The 20810-nt window shown below is 45.6% G+C and overlaps 1 protein-coding gene across 14 annotated transcripts in view; it reads right to left on the reverse strand.

Moving 5' to 3' along the window:
- TNXB (tenascin XB) overlaps positions 1-20810 on the reverse strand; it is a 131524-nt gene that overhangs the window by 47371 nt on the left and 63343 nt on the right. For 6 of the 14 annotated variants that reach the window (XM_087923275.1, XM_087923276.1, XM_087923270.1 and 3 more), the window contains 14 exons: positions 20390-20680; positions 19815-20111; positions 19288-19584; positions 18694-18990; positions 17677-17973; positions 16599-16895; positions 15847-16143; positions 14681-14977; positions 12394-12690; positions 10936-11223; positions 7924-8214; positions 5809-6099; positions 4256-4540; positions 2474-2791 (listed from right to left, as the gene is read on the reverse strand). In XM_087923275.1, coding sequence (XP_087779401.1) covers positions 2474-2791; positions 4256-4540; positions 5809-6099; positions 7924-8214; positions 10936-11223; positions 12394-12690; positions 14681-14977; positions 15847-16143; positions 16599-16895; positions 17677-17973; positions 18694-18990; positions 19288-19584; positions 19815-20111; positions 20390-20680 — 4140 coding nt within the window. The remainder of the gene's footprint in view (positions 1-2473; positions 2792-4255; positions 4541-5808; positions 6100-7923; positions 8215-10935; positions 11224-12393; positions 12691-14680; positions 14978-15846; positions 16144-16598; positions 16896-17676; positions 17974-18693; positions 18991-19287; positions 19585-19814; positions 20112-20389; positions 20681-20810) is intronic. The other 8 variants (XM_087923273.1, XM_087923271.1, XM_087923278.1 and 5 more) reach the window with 8 other exon arrangements.

A 20810-nucleotide genomic window follows, 5' to 3' on the forward strand; every position in this document is an offset into this window, starting at 1 on the left:
CCTTCACTTTGCTTCCAAGCTCCAAATATCCTTTACGGAAGACAAAAAACTCCCACACAAACAGTTACAAGAAGGACGGAAAAAACAACACAAACCAGGCAAGATAAGGGCTGGAGGACTTCCACAGATAACAGAACACACACTCGGAAGGACGCCAAACTCAGAGAGGAACCATAAACTAGAGAGATTTCCACGCTTTGTTTCCAGCGTTCACCCATACACATGTCCATCCTCTTATTCAGTTGTCACGGCCGCAGCCCATGAAGAGGATCAAGGCCCTCTCCTCCCCAGTAGACCACGTCTCTCCCTTATCCTCTCCTCCCTGCATGCCCTAGGATGGAGTGGGGATGGGCCTCTGCCTGCCCAGCCGGCCTCTGCTCTTCCCCAGCCTCCTCCACAACCTCCAGAGCCACACTTCCACTCCCTGTCGGCTGTTCCTCCTCTCCCTCAGAGTCAGTCTCCACCAGGGGCATGACAGGTAGATAGACAGACAGACGAGATAGAAAATAGAATACAGTGGAACCTCGGGTCACGAAAGCTGTGGTTAATGACTAAATCGGGTGACAACCAACATTTTTGGAAAATTGTTGCGAACAGATCCTTGGGTGGCGATCAAATACAGCCGCGGAGATTTCCCCTTCTGCCCCAATTTTTTTATCTGTAAATACGCAGACAGTCTTGTTTCCGGTCACGACCAAATCGGGTTGCGACTGAAGTCCTGGAACAGATTATGGTCGTGACCCAGGGTTCCACTGTAACAGAGTTGGAAGGAACCTTTGGAGGCTTTTTAGTCTGACCCCCTGCTCAAGCAGGATTGTCCAATCTCTTTTTGAAAGCCTCCGGTGATGAAGCAACTTAATAGAACAAAATAACAGCGTGGGAAGGGACCTTGGAGGTCTTCTAGTCTAACCCCCCTGCTCAGGAAACCTGCTGTCCCACTGCTCAGGAGACCCTATACCATTTCAGACAAACGGTTGCCCAATCTCTTCTTAAAAACTTCCAATGTTGGGGCATTCACAACTTCCGAAGGCAAGTTGGTCCACTGATTAATTATTCTCACTGGAAATTTCTCCTTAGGTTACTTTTCTAGGTTACTTTTCTCCTGGTTAGTTTCCATCTATTGTTTCTTGGTGCTTGGGAAAATAGCTTGACCCTTTTAAATTTATTTTAATCTATTCTGATTTATTGTTTAATTGAGTGAAGAATGACATCACAGTAGGCAAGCTGGCCAAGACACAAATCTAACAAACACATAAATAAGCTGAGAAATCAAAGCTCTAAGAAAGGGCTACTTGGAAGAAAACGATCCTATGGAGAGGAAAAACAGCGAAGAAAAAATGCAAAGGGAAGAATCCTATTGTTTAAACCAGGGATCCTATTGTTTTATGGCTGGTGGACTTCAACTCCCAGAATTCCTGAGTCATGCAGGCTGAGGAATTCTGGGAGTTGAAGGCCACAAGTTATAGCACTAGCACTAGCACTAGCACTTAGACTTATATACCACTTTATAGTGCTTTGCAGCCCTCTCTAAGCTCTTTTACAGAGTCAGCATATTGGCCTCAACAATCTGGATCCTCATTTTACCCACCTTGGAAGCCGTGGTGGGATTCAATTTTTTTTTTACTACTGGTTCTGTGGGTGTGGCTTGCTGGCCTTGGCAGGAGACTGTAAAAGCTTCAGTGAGATGTGGGTATTTGCCGGTTCTCCAAATTACTCAAAATTTCCGCTACCGGTTCTCCAGAACTGGCCAGAACCTGCTGAATACCACACCTCTGCTTGGAAGGATGGAAGGCTGAGTCAACCTTGAGCCTGGTGGGATTTGTACTGCCAAATTGCAGGCAGCCGATAATCAGCAGAAGTGCCCTGCAGTACTGCACTCTAACCACTGCGCCACCGAGGCTCTTCTAAAGGGGCCATTGTTAGGAATATAAGTCACCTAACAGGTATTTGGGTTAGAAATATATAAACCAGGATAAACCTTTTAAAACTGTATCTTTAAGGGAATGCAAGTGCATGCAATTGGGTGTGGTTTCTCAAACAGCCATAAGATGGAGCCAGAAACCTGGGTTGTTTAGTCTGAGTCTCAGAAGAAAGTCTGAGTGAGTATCACTGTTTCCTTCTGTTGGAAAGTATTGCCGTTGCTCCATTTCTTCTAATTGACTGATATTACTGGATTTAATGTAAGTCTGATACTGAACTGTTTTTGACACTGGAATTTGATATTTGGATTATCCCTGGATTGAAAAACTGACTGATTTATCTGTGAATGACTGTGGACTGCGTATTTTGAACTTTGCTTACACGTTTCTGGAAGTAAAAATACCTACATTTACTGCACAGTGTATCTGTGTGCTGTCTGTGTATTATTCAAACACTCCTCTCAAATACGTCTCCCTGTATGCGCTCATTCTCCTAACGGGGAATTACCTCAACAGCCATCACTCCCCACCTCTGGTTTAAACCTGCTACTCACTTGTGATGGTACTGGCAGTGATTGGTCCAAAGCGCCTGCGTCCAGAGATGCCATACAGATTGAACTTGTACCTATGGGAAGGTACTAGATGATAGATCACAATGGTGTTGGTTCCCTTGTCCACAGGAACCATTTGAGGTTTGTTTTCCGCATCTTTGTATTGGATCTGGAAGGAGTCAAAGGTCTCCACAGGGATGTTCCAAGAGAGCCGGGCAGAATTGCTGGTGACATCAGACACCGAGAGCTCCCCGAAACTGGGATTTGGAGATGGACTGGGAGATCCACTCTCCTCTGTGCCCTGACTTGGAGATTGTGGAGCTGTAAAAAAAAAAAAGGAAGGAAGAGTGGAAAAAAAAAATAAGGGATGGGAAAAAAGACGATTGCCAACTAAAATCCAGACTGTGGACTTCCTAGATGACACGTCAGCTGTTCGTCTGATATTGAGGGGGTGAACGATAAGATACCAAGTCACTCGTGTAGCTTCAGTGAAGTTTTTATTTGTCTCCCACACCACAACAACAGGTAACAGTGATCAAATTATGTCTAAAGTCAGCTCTGGTTTTCATTGCAACCCAGAGCTGTATTTATACAAAGTTATACCTTGGATAATAACATAATTACTATAACCACATTCCGGCCGCCTTCACTGTCTAACATCTGACATCCTTAAATTAAAAAAAAACATGGTAACTGCACCTTCTCCCGGCTCGATGATTCCACGCACCCCAGTGACAATTCACCCCACCCCCCATTTGCCCTGCACCATTACAAAATAAACACAGTCACAAAAACAGGTGAAGCCCCTTTTATTCCTTCACTTTGCTTCCAAGCTCCAAATATCCTTGACTGGAGACAAAAAACTCCTACACAAGCAGTTACAAGAAGAAGGAAATGCCGTTTAAATTATAAAGCGTAAAAAATAACAAAACCAGACAAGATAAGGGCTTGAAGATGTCCATAGATATCAGAACACACACTCAGATATCAGAATGCCAAACTCAGAGAGGAACAATAAACTAGAGATATTTCCATGCTTTGTTTCCAGCACTCGCCCGTACGCATGTCTGTCCTTTTATCGAGTTGTCACAGCTGCAGCCCATGAAGTGGGTCAAGGCCCTCTCCTCCCCAGTAGACCATGTCTCTCCCTATCCTTTCTTCCCTGCATGCCCTAGGACGGAAAGGGGATGGGCCTGGGTCCTCTTCTGACTGCCCAGCCAGCCTCTGCCCTTCCCTAGCCTCCTCCACAACCTCCGGAGCCACACTTCCACTCCCTGTCGGCTGTTCCTCCTCTCCCTCAGAGTCAGTCTCCACCAGGGGCATGACATTGTCTCCAGAAGTTGTGAATACTCCAACACTGTCCAGTTCCTGTAAGCGTACTTCATATGTTTTAGTCTCCGGTCCCCTAATCATCCTGGTTGCTCTTCCCTGCACTCTTTTTCTGGAGTCTCAGCTTCTTTTTTATGGTGTGGTGACCAAAACCGGATGCAGTACTCTAGGTGTGGTCTTACTCAGGCTTTATAGAATTGAAGCCCCCCACAATTAAATGATGGAATTCAGTATTATGTGACTAGATCATTTAGGACTTTGTCTTAACTACTGCAAGAGTGACACTTTACCGGTGTTTCCCAACCTCGGCAGCTCTACGACGTGTGAAATTCAACTCCCGGAATTCCTCAACCCATTTAAAATGCTGGCATAGCCAAAGTTGGGAACACACAGCTTTACAAAAATGATTCGCGCTTTCCCTTAAGCCAGGGAGGAGGGCGAATGGCTTGTACTGACCTGTTAAGGCCTTGGCGGAAATGGGGCCCAGGCGTTTGGCACCAGAGATGCCGTAGAGGTCAAACTGGTAACTGTGAGATGGAGCCAGGTTGGAGACCATTTTTTCACGAGAAGCCCCATCCACAGGCAAGCTCTGCAGAGCTCTATCTTCATATTGAATCAGGAAGGAGTCAAAGCTCCCCGTTGGGACACTCCAGGAAAGGAGAAGAGAATTGCTGGTGGTTTCGGAGATGGAGAGTTCTCCCAAAGTCGGCTGTTTCTCCTCATCTTCCTCGTCTGGTTCAGCTAAAAGAGAAGATGGGGGATGGCTGTTAAGAATGTCCTCTCTGGATTTTTTTTTTCCTACAAAGAACTAATGGAAATAAGATATAGAAAGCCCCACCCTTCCCCCAAATGAATAGGTGAGGGGTGTCCAAAAGACAAAGGATAAAGGGTAACACGACCATAGCAGCTCCTTCTGTCCAACCAAGAAAATATATTTTAGAAAGGGAGAAAAGATGGAAAATGAAGATAAAAGAAAAACAAGGACTGCTGTAAGAATCCTAAAATTGGGAAGGGCTTCAAGTAAAGCAGAGATCTGGGGAAGGAGACGTTTATCGCCATCTAGAAAATTTCCAATAAAGGTGAGCTCGCCAAATCTCAGTTGAACCTGCTGGATAGGGTGATTCCTCTTTAAACCCACAGAAACCACCGTTATTTGGTATTTTCAGGGCTCTACACCATATGGATAGCCACAGGATCCCAAATTCTATCTCAGAAGGTTACACTTATGTGTTTGTTTCAATTGATCGATTGATTAGGTGTCATCAAATTGATATCTACTATTATTGACCACATACTCTTGATAGTTTTTTCCCCCCGGGTCAATAAAAAAGGATGGAAATGCACCATGATGGTCAAACAAGATGTTACAGAGGAGGAGGAGGCAGAGGAGGAAGAGAAGGAGGAGGAAAAGGAGGAGGAGGAAAAGGAGGAGGAGGAAAAGGAGGAGGAGGAAAGGAGGAGGAGAAGAAGGAGAAGGAGGAGGAGGAAAAGGAGGAGGAGAGGAGGAAGGAGGAGGAGGAGGAGGAGGAGGAGGAAGAGGAAGAGGAGGAGGAGAAGGAGGAGGGGAAGGAGGAAGAGGAGGAGAAGAAGGAGAAGGAGGAGAGGAAGGAGGAAGAGAAGGAGGAGAAGGTGGAGAAGAAGGAGAAGGAGGAGGAGGAAGAGGAGGAGAAGAAGAAGGAGAAGGAGGAGGAGGAAAGGAGGAGGAGGAGGAGAAGGAGAAGAAGGAGGGGAAGGAGGAGAGGAGGAGGAAGAAGAAGAGGAGGAGGAGGAGAAGGAGGGGAAGGAGGAAGAGGAAGAGGAGAAGAAGGAGAAGGAGAAGGAAGAGAAGAAGGAGGAAGAGGAGAAGGAGGAGGAGGAGGAGGAGAAGGAGGGGAAGGAGGAGGAGGAAAAGGAGGAGGAGGAGGACAAGGAAGAGGAGAAGGAGGAGGAGGAAGAGGAGAAGGAGAAGAAGGAGGGTAAGGAGGAGGAGGAAGAGGAGAAGAAGGAAAAGGAGGAGGAGGAGAGCTAACCTGTGGTGGCTTCAGAAGAAAGAGGACCAATACGTTTTTCACCAGAAATTCCATAAAGGTTGAACTTGTACTTGTGGGATGGAGCCAGATTCAAAACGGTGACTTCACGCGAATCTCCCTCCACAGTCAGCCTTTGGGTTCTGCCCTCCTCATCTTTATATTGGAGCAGGAAGGAGTCAAAGCTCCCCGTGGAGATGGTCCAAGAGAGAAGAACAGAGTTGCTGGTGGCCTCAGAGATGGAGAGTTCTCCTAAAGAGGGCTTTGGTGTCGCTTCCTTCTTTGTGGTGGATGCTGGGAGCAGAAAGGGAAAAGAGGAATGAAAATAGTGTCTGAGGAGTAACATGAATTCAAAGCCACCTGGGTGACCTTGGGCCAGTCCCACTCTCTTGGCCCTTGGAAGAAGGACACAACACTTCTGAAATCTTGCCAAGAAGACTTCCATGTAGTTGCTAGGAGTCAGTGCTGACTCAAAGGCACAAATTACACATATTCGTTGTGCATCTACATTTACCCCTTCTGTTGTCTGTCCTCCTCCTCCTCCCCCTCCTCCTCCCCCTTCTCCCTTCCCTTCCAACTATAGGTTGCCTCAATCTGAACAACTTTGGCCAGCAATACAAAGAATGAATATCCTCTGTGTTAAAACAAAGCATACTCGCTGTAGCTGTAAGAGAAAGCAATCATTAAAAAAACAGATGTGCCTCAGAAACACATCCAAAGGCCCTGTCAACTTTGAAAAGAGCCTGGCTGAAGCCATCTTGGAGGCTCCAGGGTTGCCACACACCGGTGAGAGAAGGGGGGGGAATAGTTAGATGGGGTTTTGTAGCCAAAACAAGTTTTCCTGTGGGAACCAAGGACATTCGCACAGGTGGCTGGTCAGAGGAGGAGACAGTAACCAAGCGACCAGCCAGCACTTGGATTGGACAATGTGACCAGTGACTTGGGGGAGAAAAAGAAAAGTTTTACTTTTAATCAGGTGAAAGCCACGGGAAAACTCAGAGTCGGCTTTCACCAGTTTGTGCCAATATGATGTATGTCAGAGTATATTCATGAACTGGAATACAGCATGGTGACAAGGTCAGCCAATGAATAGGCATAGCAACTAAGTCAGTCAATGAGGACTGTTTTGGAAACTGAAACTAGAAGCAGCCTAGGCTGGAAACTGAAACTAGAAGTAGCCTAGCCTGGAAACTGAAACTAGAAGTAGCCTAGGCATGGTTATATATAAGAAGTTATGTTAAGTTCTGAGTCTGTCTATTGAAATGAAACTGCTTCTCTCCTCTGCTGTATATAATGCTTGCTACTGAAGTTACTTGCAACATGTTTCTGTCGGAGTTGGCTCCATGTTGGAGAAATCTACAACTGGTTTGTAAAATCTACTTATTATGTTTATAAAGAGGTTAAATGAAGCGTCAGCCGTCTGTGTTTATTTTTCTGGTGCTGAATTAACATTGCAAAACTCTAATAACGTATCCAATCAAGATAGATAGATAGATAGATAGATAGATAGATAGATAGATAGACAGACAGATAGATGATAGATAGATAGAGGATAGATAGATAGATGATAGATGATAGATGGATGATAGATAGATAGATAGATAGATAGATAGATAGATAGATAGATAGATAGATAGATAGATGATAGATAGATAGATAGATAGATAGATAGATAGATAGATAGATAGATAGATAGATAGATAAATAGATAGATGATAGATGATAGATGGATGATAGATAGATAGATGATAGATGGATGATAGATAGATAGATAGATAGATAGATAGATAGATAGATAGATGATAGATAGATAGATAGATAGATAGATAGATAGATAGATAGATAGATAGATGAGATGATAGATGGATGATAGATGGATAGATAGATGATAGATAGATAAATGATAGATAGATAGATAGATAGATAGATAGATAGATAGATAGATGATAGATGGATGATAGATAGATAGATAGATACATAGATACATAGATGATAGATGGATGATAGATAGATAGATAGATAGATAGATAGATAGATAGATAGATAGATAGATAGATGATAGATAGATAGAAACAGGAACCCGGAAAAAAAAGGCACCCAGCTCTAAGGAAGGCTGACCTGTGATGACCTCAACAGAAACGGGGCCCATGCGCTTCCGACCAGAAAGTCCATAAAGGTTGAACTTGTATTTGCGGGATGGAACCAGGTTGGGGATGGTCTTCTCACGCAAATCTCCTCCCACTGGAATTGCCTGGGGCTGACCCTCAGCATCCTTGTATTGAATTGCAAAAGAGTCAAAGCGGCCTGTGGGGATGGTCCAGGACAGGTGTACAGAATTGCTCATGATCCCTGAGGCAGAGAGCTCTCCTAGGCTGGGAGGAATCACTGGGTCCAGTAGATCTGGTGTTGCTAGGAGAGGAAGGAAGAAGAGCCGATCAATTTTGGGATCAGTTAAAAGTTCCCAAGTTTGAAAAAAAAACAACCTGCGCCATACCGGTAGTCCTCGACTTACCACCATAATTGAACTCCACATTTCTGTTGCTAAGGGAGACATATGTATTTTGCCCCATTTTACGACCTTTCTTGCCACACTTGTTAAGTGAATCCAAAATTTTTTTACTACAGGTTCTGTGGGCGTGGCAGGGGAAGGATACTGTAAAATCTCCAATCAGAGGTGGGATTTGCCGGTTCTCCAAACTACTCAAAATTTCCGCTACCGGTTCTCCAGAACTGGTCAGAACCTGCTGAATGCCACCTCTGGGAACGATACTGCAAAATCTCCATTCCCTCCCCACTCCACTAACCTGCTTTCCAGCCCTGTTCTTCTGTGCAGGGCAACAAAAGAAGAGCCAACCGATCAGTTGGAACTCGGCAGGCAGAGAATAGATGGGAGTGGGGCCAGTCAGAGGTACCGGTTCTCCAGAACTGGTCAGAACCTACTGAATACCTGCCTCTGGTTCCCACCATCGGTTCTGTGGGCGTGGCTCGGTGGGCGTGGCTGCAAGGGTGGGATCGCGTGACTCGGGGGACTCACGCAATCTTGCGATTGTGCATGCGCATGTGCCCAATGCACGCTTTGCGCCTGCGTTAAAACAGTAAAAACTAAGCTGCTGCGCCTCTCAGCTGTTTCCCACAGCAACCCGCTCTGCCGCTCCAAACAGCCGAGAGGTTAAAAAGGACCTAGGAGCAGGGGCGGGCAGGTGGGGCCAACTGCAGAGCATCACAGAGGCTTGGAGTGAACCGGTTCCCTGCCAGCTGACCTTTGGCACTACCGGTACGTGAGAACCAGGCCAAACCGGTAGAATACCACCGCTGGAATCACAGTTGCAGTTGCCAAGTTAGTACGGTTGTTAAATGGCTTCCCCTCTTGACTCAGTTTGTCAAAATGTCATAAAAAGTGACCATATGACCCTGGGACACTGCAACAGTCATAAATATGAGTCAGTTGCCTAGTGTCTGAATTTGGATCACATGACCCTAGGAATGCCATAAAAGTCACATAAAAGTGTGAAAAACTGTCATCAGTCACTTTTTGCAGTGCCGTTGTTAACTTAGACGAGTCACTAATTGAACTGTTGTAAGTCAAGGACTACCTGCACATTCGAAGCAGAAACAGTGATGGCTCCAGTAACCGCCCTATAATATCCACCCTTGACATCACCAGCTTTCTGGGGTAGCCATTATTTAGACCAGCAGTCTCATTCTCACGGCCCGCGGGCCAATTGCGGCCTGCAGGACGACATCCTGTGGCCCCCACTGTGATATGAAAGTATAATATTAGTGTATAATATAAATATAAAGTATAATCTAAAGTATAATATTATGCGGCCCAGCCTCACCCAGCCTCTGCCTCTAGCAGCCCCCAGGTAAATTGTGTTTGAGACCCCTGATTTAGATCTTTATAAAGGAATCACAGTGTCAGGGCTCTGGCCCTGACATCCACCCCCACTTAAATCATGATTATCTAGCCGCGTCTCTCAAAAGTTTAAAGAAAATTTATTAGGAGTGAACATGCCTGTGCTACCTGGGTGTAGCCAACTCTGAGACACATCATTCATTTCACCCTTGACCCTGGTCTTCCCCCTACCCCCTGGATGTATATTCTCCAATGGAACACATCCATAGCCAAGAGTCATCACTCGTGCTCTCTAGTAATAAACTTGCGTGCCAGAAGCTTTGGGCTGCCTAGCAACTATCTGAAGCATTCCAGGAATGCACTGCTTTCCCCGGTTCCCTTTCTGCTGGCAGTTCTAAAAAGACCAGAGAAATACTTTTGAGTTGACACACGGTACAGGACAGGTGGTCCTCGACTTACGACTACAACCGAGCCCCAAATTTCTGTTGTTAAGCGAGCCATTTGTTAAGTGAGCTTTGCCCCATTTTACCCCCTTTCTTGACTCCGTTGTTAAGTGAATCATTGCCGTTGATAAATTAGCAACTCGGCTGCTAAGCGAATCGGGTTTCCCCGTTGACTTGCTTGTCAGATGGTTGCAAAACGGGATCTTGGGACATAGCAGTGGTGGCAAATATGAAAAACCAGTTGCCAAACATCTGACCGTCAACTCAAAAATATTTCTCTGGTTTTTTAGAGTTGCCAGCAGAAAGGGAGTGGGGGGAGAAGTGCATTCCTTAAATGCTTTCATAGATCATCTCGAGGCGGCTGAAGCTTCTGGCGCGCAAGATTATTACTGAAGAACATAATTGATGACTCTTGGCTATGGATGTGTCCCACTGGAGAATATACATCCAGGGGGTGGGGAGTGGGGAGACCAGGGTCAAGGGTGAAAAGAAGGATGTGCCTCAGAGTTGGTTACACCCAGAGTTGGTTACACCGACATATTCACTCCAAATAAATCTTCTTTAAGCTGTCTGAAAGAACCGGCTAGAGACTCATGATTTAAATGGGGGTGGATGACACTGCCTTTTGATAATGTGACCATGGAGAAGTTGGTGAGGTCGTAACTGTGAAAAACGGTCCTAAGTCACTTTTTTTTCAGGGCCGCTGCAACTCTGAATGGTCACTAAATGAACTGTTGCAACTCGAGGATTACCTGTAGTGCATCAACCTTAAACCTGCCTCCCCACCCCCGCCCCCATATATGGATTTTTTAAAAGAAACTGATTGCTGACCTGTGACGGCATCGACAGAAACGGGTCCAAAACGCTTGCGACCAGAGACTCCATAGAGATTAAACTTATATCTGCGGGCGGGAACCAGGTCGGGTAGGATGGCTTGGTAAGTGTTCCCTTCCACGTGGACGGCTTGGGGCTTGCCATCCGCGTCCTTGTATTGGATCACAAAAGAGTCAAAATTCCCAGAGGGGACCGTCCACGAGAGAAGTACAGAATTGTGGGTAATGTTGGAAACCGAAAGCTCTCCCAAGCTGGGCTGAACCGAGGGCGTCGTGGCTAATGGGGCTGAAAAAGAGAGAAGACCCAAAGGAGGGTAAAGATACAACGGAACGGAAGATTTCATGAAAACAAGGTGTTCTACAGCTGCTACTAGATAGGATAGTTATAGGATAGGGTAGGGTAGGGTAGGGTAGGGTAGGGTAGGGTAGGGTAGGGTAGGGTAGAGTAGAAGAGAAGAGAAGAGAAGAGAAGAGAAGAGAAGAGAAGAGAAGAGAAGAGAATGTAGAGGAGAATAGAATAGAATAGAATAGAATAGAATAGAATAGAATAGAATAGAATAGAATAGAACAGAATAGAATAGAATAGAATGTAGAGGAGAATAGAATAGAATAGAATAGAATAGAATAGAATAGAATAGAATAGAATAGAATGTAGAGGAGAATAGAATAGAATAGAATGTAGAGAATAGAATAGAATAGAATAGAATAGAATAGAATAGAATAGAATGTAGAGGAGAATAGAATAGAATAGTAGAGAATAGAATAGAATAGAATAGAATAGAATAGAATAGAATAGAATAGAATAGAATAGAATAGAATAGAATAGAAGAAAAGAGAAGAGAATAGAATAGACAAGGAATAATGGATGAAACTGAACGAGGAGAGATTCAATCTGGAAATAAGGAGAAACTTTCTGACAGAACAATTAACCAATGGAACAGAAGTTGCCCTCAGAAGTTGTGGGAGTGCCATCACTTGAGACTTTCAAGAAGAGATCGGACTGCCATTTGTCAGAAATGGTGTAGGGCCTCCTGCTTGGGTGGAGGGTTGGACTAAATGACCTCCAAGGTCCCTTTCAACTCTGATGAACTGTTATGTGTTATTGGCCAAGTTTGATTGGACACACAAGGAATTTGCCTCCAGTGCCTAAGCCAAGGGTCTTCAAATTTGGCAAATGTAAGTCTTGTGGACTTCAACCCCCCCAGAATTCCTGAGCTAACATATGACTGGAGGAGGAATTCTGGGAGTTGAAGTCCACAAGTCTTAAAAGCTGTCCAGTTTGAAGACCCTGGGCCTAATCTCTCAGTGCACATTACAAACAACAAAGTCATATCATCCTAAGATACCAATAGGAGAAGGTAGTAGAAAAGAGGAGAAGGATAACAGTAATACAGCCATACTACATGGGGTTACAATATCCTAAAATCTCCCTGGCAGAATGTCTCTTGAAGCTCACCAGTGGTAGCATCAATGGAGAGGGGGCTGGAGCGTTTGCCCCCAGAGATTCCATAGACGTTAAACTCGTATCGGCGGGAAGGGACCAGGTTGGTCACTGTGACTTCCGTGAAGCCTCCCTCCACAGGTAACGCTTGAGGTTGGCCGTCTGCCTTCTTGTACTGGATGAGGAAGGAATCAAAGCTCCCCGTGGGAATCGTCCAATGGAGACGGACGGAATCGCTGGTGACGTCAAGGATGGAGAGCTCCCCCAGGGTAGGTTGGATAGAAGCTGGTTCCCCTGCATCCGAAGGTGGGCCTAAATTAGAAGAAGAGAGAAGCCACAAAAGACAAGTTATGTAGTATCACTCTTCAACCGCACTGAGAAGAATTAAGTAAGTTAGCAACGGAAGGAGGCTTCATGTGAAAGGCTGGGAGAAGATGCTTCCATATTGAGAGGAAAGGAATGAAGACTCCTTAGGAAATGATTATCAGACTGATAATTTGTAAGGAAGAAAATCCTCACTTATGTGCCATTGTATAATCAGGGGAGGAAAACACCCCATAAAAAGAGAACTTAAAACCTTATGCTTGGTCTGACTATTTGGATTAAAAAAAAGAGCATATAAGTACTTTTGTTTCTCTATGGAAACTCCTTCTGAACTTCGCGCTTGATGTGGAGGAGAATGCAAAATTGCCCTTTGATGAGGCTGATAGAGCTTTGTAGAAATGGCTTGTTCGTATTGTTACGAAGAAGCAAAAAGTTGTGATTTGATGTTAATGCCTTATTTTACTGCTACAGAGGAAGTTGGACGTCAAGGCTTCTTTTTAATTTTTTCCCCTTTATCTTTCCTCCTTTCTCCGTTCCCTCCTTCCCCACCACTGCTGTTCCATATTAGCAGGCTTGAAACCCTGCATTCCCATTGGTCCGCTTGAACTGCTACCTGATTGGTCAGCCTGGACGGTTGTGATTGACTCACTAAGAGTCTGCCGTGATTGGTTAAATCCAAGCGCGGGAGACTCGAAGCAGCATCACTGGCCCGCCTAGCCTCGGCAAAGCTCTATAAAAGAGCCGCCGGTGCTGCTATTTCCCCCAGTCTGCTTTACCCTACTAATAAAGAGCTGTTGTTACCGAACCGAGTCTCTCGTCTCTGAACGCCGTCCTCCCGAACTTAACAACTGCTTTTCTATTTATTTTGTATTTTATAATAATCTCTCTCTATAAAAGTGAAATACCACTCACGCATTATCACAAAATCTCCAGAACTGTAAAGCCTACAAACTTGAAATTTGGCACGGATGTTTCTCTTGGCTTATTGAAAGGATTTTTCGAAATGACCATCAGAGCATTAGTATTTCCTATATTATTATTAACACGCTCTGATGCTAAGGAGTTCTACTCCCCCTCCCCACCTGAAAAGAAATCTGTTCCAAATGCAAAACACAAACAGAGGAGTTTCAGTTTCACAGCACCAAGCAGTTTTATTACAGAACAGTTGAGCTAAGCCTCGCCCAGGCTCCTTGCTGGCTCCTTCTTTCTCACATAGCAAATACTGTTTCGGTTTCCAAACAGCCCTCAACTCTCTCACACACTGACAGGACGCTGGTCAGATGAACATGGATGGATGCTGGTAGGCAGAGGCAGAATTTTTTCCCTCTTATTTTTCTCCCCCCAAAACTAAGCCTGACCGCATAGTTTTGTAGCGAAGCACAGGTATCGAGCTAGTACTTTATAATTCAATAAAAAATGTTGGCCATAAAAGACAACAACCCTTATGCTTGGTTAAAAACTAGGGAAATAGTAAACATGTGTGATGGGACTACTTTGGCAGCAGGAGCGGAAGAAACAAATACTGTGTTTCTCATATAATAAGGCCGGGTCTTATTTTTTTTTTTGAGCCCCGAAAAAATAGCTAGGCCGTCTTTTCGGGGGTGACTTAATTCCCCCCACCCTTGCATCTTCGGGCAGGCGGTGGCGACGGCTTGGATGTTGACCTCGGCGTTGGTGGGGCACTTTGTATCAGGGTCAACCCAGGCAGCACCATATCCGGGTGTGCAACAAAAGTACTTCCTAACGGCAAGCCCCCCCCGCCATTCCCCCCCATTTTGCATGTTTTAATATAGGCCTTAATTTGGGGGGAGGGGCTTCATTTCATTTCATGCCTATAAAACATGCTGGGACTTCCTATTGGGGGAGGCCATATTGTTGGAGAAACAGGGTACGTAAATCAATTGAGAAATTTTAAAAAAATTAAAGATAGAGTTCATAATCGGAAAGCTTCCAATGGACTTCTTATGCTGTCGCTGACCTGTAAAGGCATCAGCCGAGAGGACACGGATCTTATTGCGTCCAGAGACCCCATAGAGGAGGAACTTGTATCTGTGGGAAGGAGCCAAGTTGGTCACGGTGACTTCACGCAAGCCTCCGTCCACAGGCAACACTTGGGGTCGGCCATCTGCGTCCTTGTACTGGATGAGGAAAGAGTCAAAGGTCCCGGTGGGGACGGTCCAATAGAGATGGACAGAATTGCTAGTGACATCCAGGACAGATAATTCTCCCAAGGTTGGTTGGATGGAAATGGCCTCTTCTGAGTTGGTGGCTTGAGCTAGAACAGGGATATGGAAATAAAGGTTTTGTTAGAATGGCTTGTCAGAGATACCATCCAGCACAGTGGTGTGATTCAAATTTTTTTTTACTATGGGTTCTGTAGGCGTGGCTTGTTGGGCGTGGCAGGGGAAGGATACTGTAAAATCAGGGGTGGGATTCAAATTTGGTAACAACTGGTTCTGTGGGCGTGGCTTAATTGGTGGGCATGGCTTGGTGGTCATGTTATTGTAATATCATTGAGGCACGCATCTCCTCGCCTGGCCTCTCATGACTGTGGGGATGCTGCAACAGTCATAAGTGTGAAAAATGGTCATAAGCCACTTTTTTCAGTGCCATTGTAACTTTGAATGGTCACTCCACACAAGCAAAGTACCCACAAAGGAAGGGAAAAAAAACTCCAGAGACGTTCCTGAGACAGGAAGTCTGGTCATGCGAAGAATTTAATAAGGAGAGGCAGTTTCTGTAAGCAACACCAGAATGTTTCCTTCCTGCCTTCCTTATAGGATTAGGCCAGTAATTTCTTCTAACAACTGGTTCTCCGAACTACTGAGAATGTTAACAAACAGTTCTAGCGAATAGGTGCCAACTGGTAGAATCCCACCCCTGTGTAAAATCTCCAGTCAGAGGTGGTATTTGATGGTTCTCTGAACTACTCAAAATTTCTGCTACTGGTTCTCCAGAATTGGTCAGAACCTGCTGAATACCACTTCTGACTGGTTCGATGGGCTCGGCAGATCCAGGCCGAACCGGTAGAATACTACCACTGATCCAGCAACAGGAAGATTCATCAACAAGGCTGCTTATAAAAGGAACCAGTGATGACTCAAGAGCTGAAAAGTGACAGTCAAGGTGACCTGGGAAGCTGACCTGTGGTGGCATCGGTGGAGAGGGGCCCAGAGCGTTTGCGCCCGGAGACTCCATAGAGGTTGAACTTGTATCTGTGAGAAGGAGTCAGGTTGGTCACTGTGACTTCATTGGAGCCTCCTTCCACAGGCAACGCTTGAGGTTGACCATCTGCATCCTTGTACTGGACCAGGAAGGAGTCAAAGTTCCCAGTGGGGACCGTCCAATGAAGACGGACAGAATCGTTTGTGACATCCAGGACTGAGAACTCCCCCAGACTGGGCTGGATGGGAATTGGCTCCCCTGAGTCTCTAATGTGGGCTAAAGGAGAGAAATTTTAAAAAGGGTTAGTTATAAGAGCTTTGATGTTCGATATCAAATCCACAAACTGCAACATTCATTAAAAATTGTGGCTTGTTAAGGCAATCAAGAAAATTAATACAAAGTTAATGTCAGCTCTGAGATTCAGCTGCCAAGTATGAAAAGCGGATGGAGGAGTTGGAAAGTTCAAGGTATTCCGTATGTTGCATTAAGAAATTCTAGCTGCAGTTAATTGGTTCTCGTGATTAATGAAGTGTAGAAGTGGGAGGAGAGAAGGTGGATTTTGTGTAACACGCGAACATGACTTTCACTTTTGGAAATGCCTGCGAAGTGCCAGAGCTGTTCCTAATAAATCAGCTGGAGATTATATTGTCTCGGAGTGACTGATTACCGTGGATAATTTCTGGATGCCTAACTGTAAAAATATTTGAAATGTTCCAAATCCTGAGGCTGACCTGTGGTGGCATCGGTAGAGAGTGGGCTGGAGCGTTTGTGCCCAAAAACTCCATAGAGGTTGAACTTGTATCTGTGAGAAGGAGCCAGGTTGGTCACTGTGACTTCCTTGAAGCCTCTCTCCACAGGTAATGCTTGGGGTTGACCATCTGCATCCTTGTACTGAACCAGGAAGGAGTCAAAGTACCCAATGGGGACAGTCCAATGGAGTCGGACAGAATCACTTGTAACATCCAGGACTGAGAATTCTCCTAGTTTGGGTTGGACAGGAATTGCCTCCTCTGAGTCTGTAAGGCGGGCTAAAAAATAAGGAAATAAAAGTAAAGACTGATTTATCATTGCCCGGGTTTTTGAGACAACATCCAAACTTCACTGGTTAAGAAAACCACGAATAGTAATATAGCAATAGTATAAGCGATAGCATTTAGACTTATGTACCACTTCACAGTGCTTTTACAAGCCCTGTCTAAGCAGTTTACAGAGTCAGCCTATTGCCCTCCAAAATCTGGGTCCTCATTTTGCCAACCTCAGAAGGATGGAAGGCTGAGTCAGCTTTCAGCCTGGTGAGATTCGAAATGCCAAATTGCAGGCAGCCGGCAGGTAGGGTCAACTAAAAAGATACTCCTTTGGGTTTTTTTAGCTGCTAGAAAAAGGGAGTGGGGGGAAACAAGGCATTCTTGAAATGCCTAGATAATCACCTTGGTAGCCCAAAGTTGTCGGAGCATAAGAAGGTTATTAGAGAGCATCATGGATGACTCTTGGAGACGGATGTGTCCCATTGGAGAGGTCACATCCAGGGGATGGGGGGAAGACCAGGGTCAGAGGGGAAATGTATGATGTGATTTAGTATCGGCTGCACCCAGCCATGCACCAACATGGCAATTTCTACTAAACCAATTTACTTTTTCTGAAAAGCGGTTAGAGACTTTTGATTTGAATGAGGGTGGATTTGTTGGAGCCCTGACAGGCAGCAGAAGTAGCCTGCAGTACTGCATTCCAACCACTGCGCCATCGCGGCCCTTATGAAATAATATCATTGGAAAACTCCCCCCTCCCGCCATGCCATATCCTGAAGCTGACCTGTGGTGGTATCGGTGGAGAGAGGGCTGGAGCGTTTGCGCCCAGAGACTCCATAGAGGGTGAACTTGTATCTGCGGGAAGGAGCCAGGTTGGTCACCGTGACTTCAGTGGAGCCTCCTTCCACAGGCAACGCTTGGGGTTGACCATCTGTATCCTTGTATTGGATCAGGAAGGAGTCAAACCTCCCAGTGGGGACCGTCCAATGGAGTCGGACAGAATCACTTGTGACATCCAGGACTGAGAACTCCCCCAGGCTGGGCTGGATGGGAATTGGCTCCCCTGAGTCTCTAATGTGGGCTAAAGGAGAGAAATTTTAAAAAGGGTTAGTTATAAGAGGTTTGATGTTCGACTTCCGGTTTGCAAGGCTTCGGCGGCGGCAGGAATCCGCGATCGTGCGAGGTTTCTGCCGCGCTCGCTGCTGGAGTGCCCCCAATCCAGTTGAATTTGGAGGCTATAGTTACCCTGTAGGGGTAGCTGAAGATAGGGGAGAGCCAGGCAGGGGTCCGGGAGAATCACAACCCCCCTCCTCAGCCAGTTTAACTCCCTTCTCCGAAGGCGGTGGAGCTGCAGTCAGCAATGGCCACCACAAAGAAGCCTTCAGCTGGATAAGAATTGTGCAGAAGGAAGTTTGAAGTGAAAGTTACTGGCTGAACTGGGATAATAAATAACATCTAAACACCCTGGAAACTTGATTTCATGAAAGATACATTGTTGCCAAGAAGATCATAAAAAGCGGTAGAAGAAAGTTAAAAGGGAAAGTTTATTTTCTCACTCTCCTTCTGTATGGAAATAGCAGATGGAAATCGGAAAAACCCTTTTTGGCATCAAGGTAATTAAATTTGAAAATTAAAGTCAAGGGGTCATTAAAGATTTCTGAACATTGGAATTAAGAGCTTTGATGTTCGATATGAAATCCATAAGCTGCAACTTTCATTCAAAATTGTTCCTTGTTAAGGAAACCCAGAAAATTAATACAGAGTTAAAGTATTTGAAATGTTTCCAAATCCAGAGGCTGACCTGTGGTGGCATTGGTAGAGAGCGGGCTGGAGCGTTTGCGCCCCAAAACTCCATAGAGGTTAAATTTGTATCTGCGAGAAGGAACCAGGTCGGTCACTGTGATGTCACGGAAGGCTCCCTCCACAGGCAACGCTTGGGGTTGGCCATCTGCGTCCTTGTACTGGATCAGGAAGGAGTCAAAGTTCCCAGTGGGGACAGTCCAATGGAGTCGGACAGAATCGCTTGTGACATCCAGGACCGAGAACTCCCCTAGGCTGGGTTGGACAGGAATTGATTCCCCTGTGTTGGTAGGGTGGGCTAAAACAGAGAGAGAGAGAGAAAGAAAAGGCTCACTCACAGTTCATTGATGTTGGAGTTTAATCTAGGTCCATGCTGGCGAACTTATGGCACGTGTGCCATAGGTGGCACGCAGAGCTTTCTCTGCACATGCATGCCGTCGCTCCGACTCAGCTCCACTGCGCATGCATGTGTGCCTCCTGCTGGCCAGCTCGACTTCGGGTCTCTGCTGTGCATGCATGGGATGTGTGTGGTATTCATAGGGCATGCATATTGGCCGACAGTTTGACACCCCTCTGCTAAATCATTGAAGCTCACCTGTGGTGGCATCGATAGAGAGAGGGCTGGAGCGCTTGCGCCCAGAGATTCCATAGAGATTGAACTTGTATCTGCGGGAAGGAGCCAGGTTGGTCACTGTGACTTCATTGGAGCCTCCCTCCACAGGTAACGCTTGGGGTTGACCATCTGCATCCTTGTACTGAACTAGGAAGGAGTCAAAGTTCCCGGTGGGGACGGTCCAAAAGAGACGGACAGAATTGCTTGTGACATCAACAACTGAGAGCTCCCCCAGGCTGGGTTGGATAGGAAGTGATTCCTTAGCATCTACCAAGGGAACTAAAATAGGGAACAGAAAGAAAAGGCTCAGTTATAACGTCCCTGGTCTTGGAAATGTGACCTAAGAGTTGGAACAATCAGTAAAATAGTCCACATTTGGGACAACCATGACCTGAATGACTGAGAATCTCCATAGACAATCAGTAAAAAGGTAACTTGTTAAGGGAATCAAGAATGTTAATTTGGAAGAATAATATCATTGTTCAGCCATGCTAAATACTGAAGCTAACCTGTGGTGGCATCAGTGGAGAGGGGGCTGGAGCGTTTGCGCCCAAAGATTCCATACAGGTTAAATTTGTATCTACGAGAAGGAGCCAGGTTGGTCACCGTGACTTCATGGAGGCCTCGCTCAACTGGCAAAGCTTGAGGTTGGCCATCTGCATCCTTGTACTGGATCAGGAAAGAGTCAAAGCTCCCAGTGGGGACAGTCCAATAGAGTCGGACAGAATCGCTTGTGATGTCAAGGGCTGAGAACTCCCCCAGGCTGGGTTGGACAGGATTGGTCTCCTCTGAATGTATATGGTGGGCTAAAACAGGAAAAAGAATGAAAAGTTAGAATTTCCCTGATATTTCAGATGCCACCCAAAGCTGGAACAATCAATACAAAAATTTCTTGTTAAAGAAATCAAGAACATTAACATAGAGCAGTGGTCTCCAAACATGACAACTTTAAGGCTTGTGGACTTCAACTCCCAGAATTCTCCAGTTGAAGTCCACAAGTTTTAAAATTGCCAAGTTTGGGGACCCCTCACATAGAGGAATAATATCTGAAGGGCCTCCAGCCATGTTAAATCCTGAAACTGACCTGTGGTAGCATCGGTGGATAGGGGGCTGGAGCGTTTGCCCCCGGAGACCCCATAGAGGTTGAACTTGTATCTGCGGGAAGGAACCAGGTTGGTCACAGTAACTTCACGGGAGCCTCCCTCCACAGGTAACACTTGAGGTTGGCCATCTGCACCCTTGTACTGGATCAGGAAGGAGTCAAATGTCCCAGTGGAGACAGTCCAATAGAGACGGACAGAATCAGTCTTGACATCAAGGATGGAAAATTCCCCTAGGCTGGGTTGGACAGGAATTGGCTCTTCTGGGATCTGAGCTGAAAGAGGGAAATGGAAAAGAAAAATGTTTAGTTCTAATGCCTGGCTGTTGATGATGTAACCTCAGAGCTAAAAGATTCAATAAAATGCTGCTTGTGAAGGAATGTTGATGTCAAGGTATAGGATGTT

Source organism: Pseudonaja textilis, chromosome 2 (assembly GCF_049901715.1).
Source record: "Pseudonaja textilis isolate UNSWEBS1 chromosome 2, rPseTex1.2, whole genome shotgun sequence".
Lineage (NCBI taxonomy): Eukaryota > Metazoa > Chordata > Lepidosauria > Squamata > Elapidae > Pseudonaja > Pseudonaja textilis.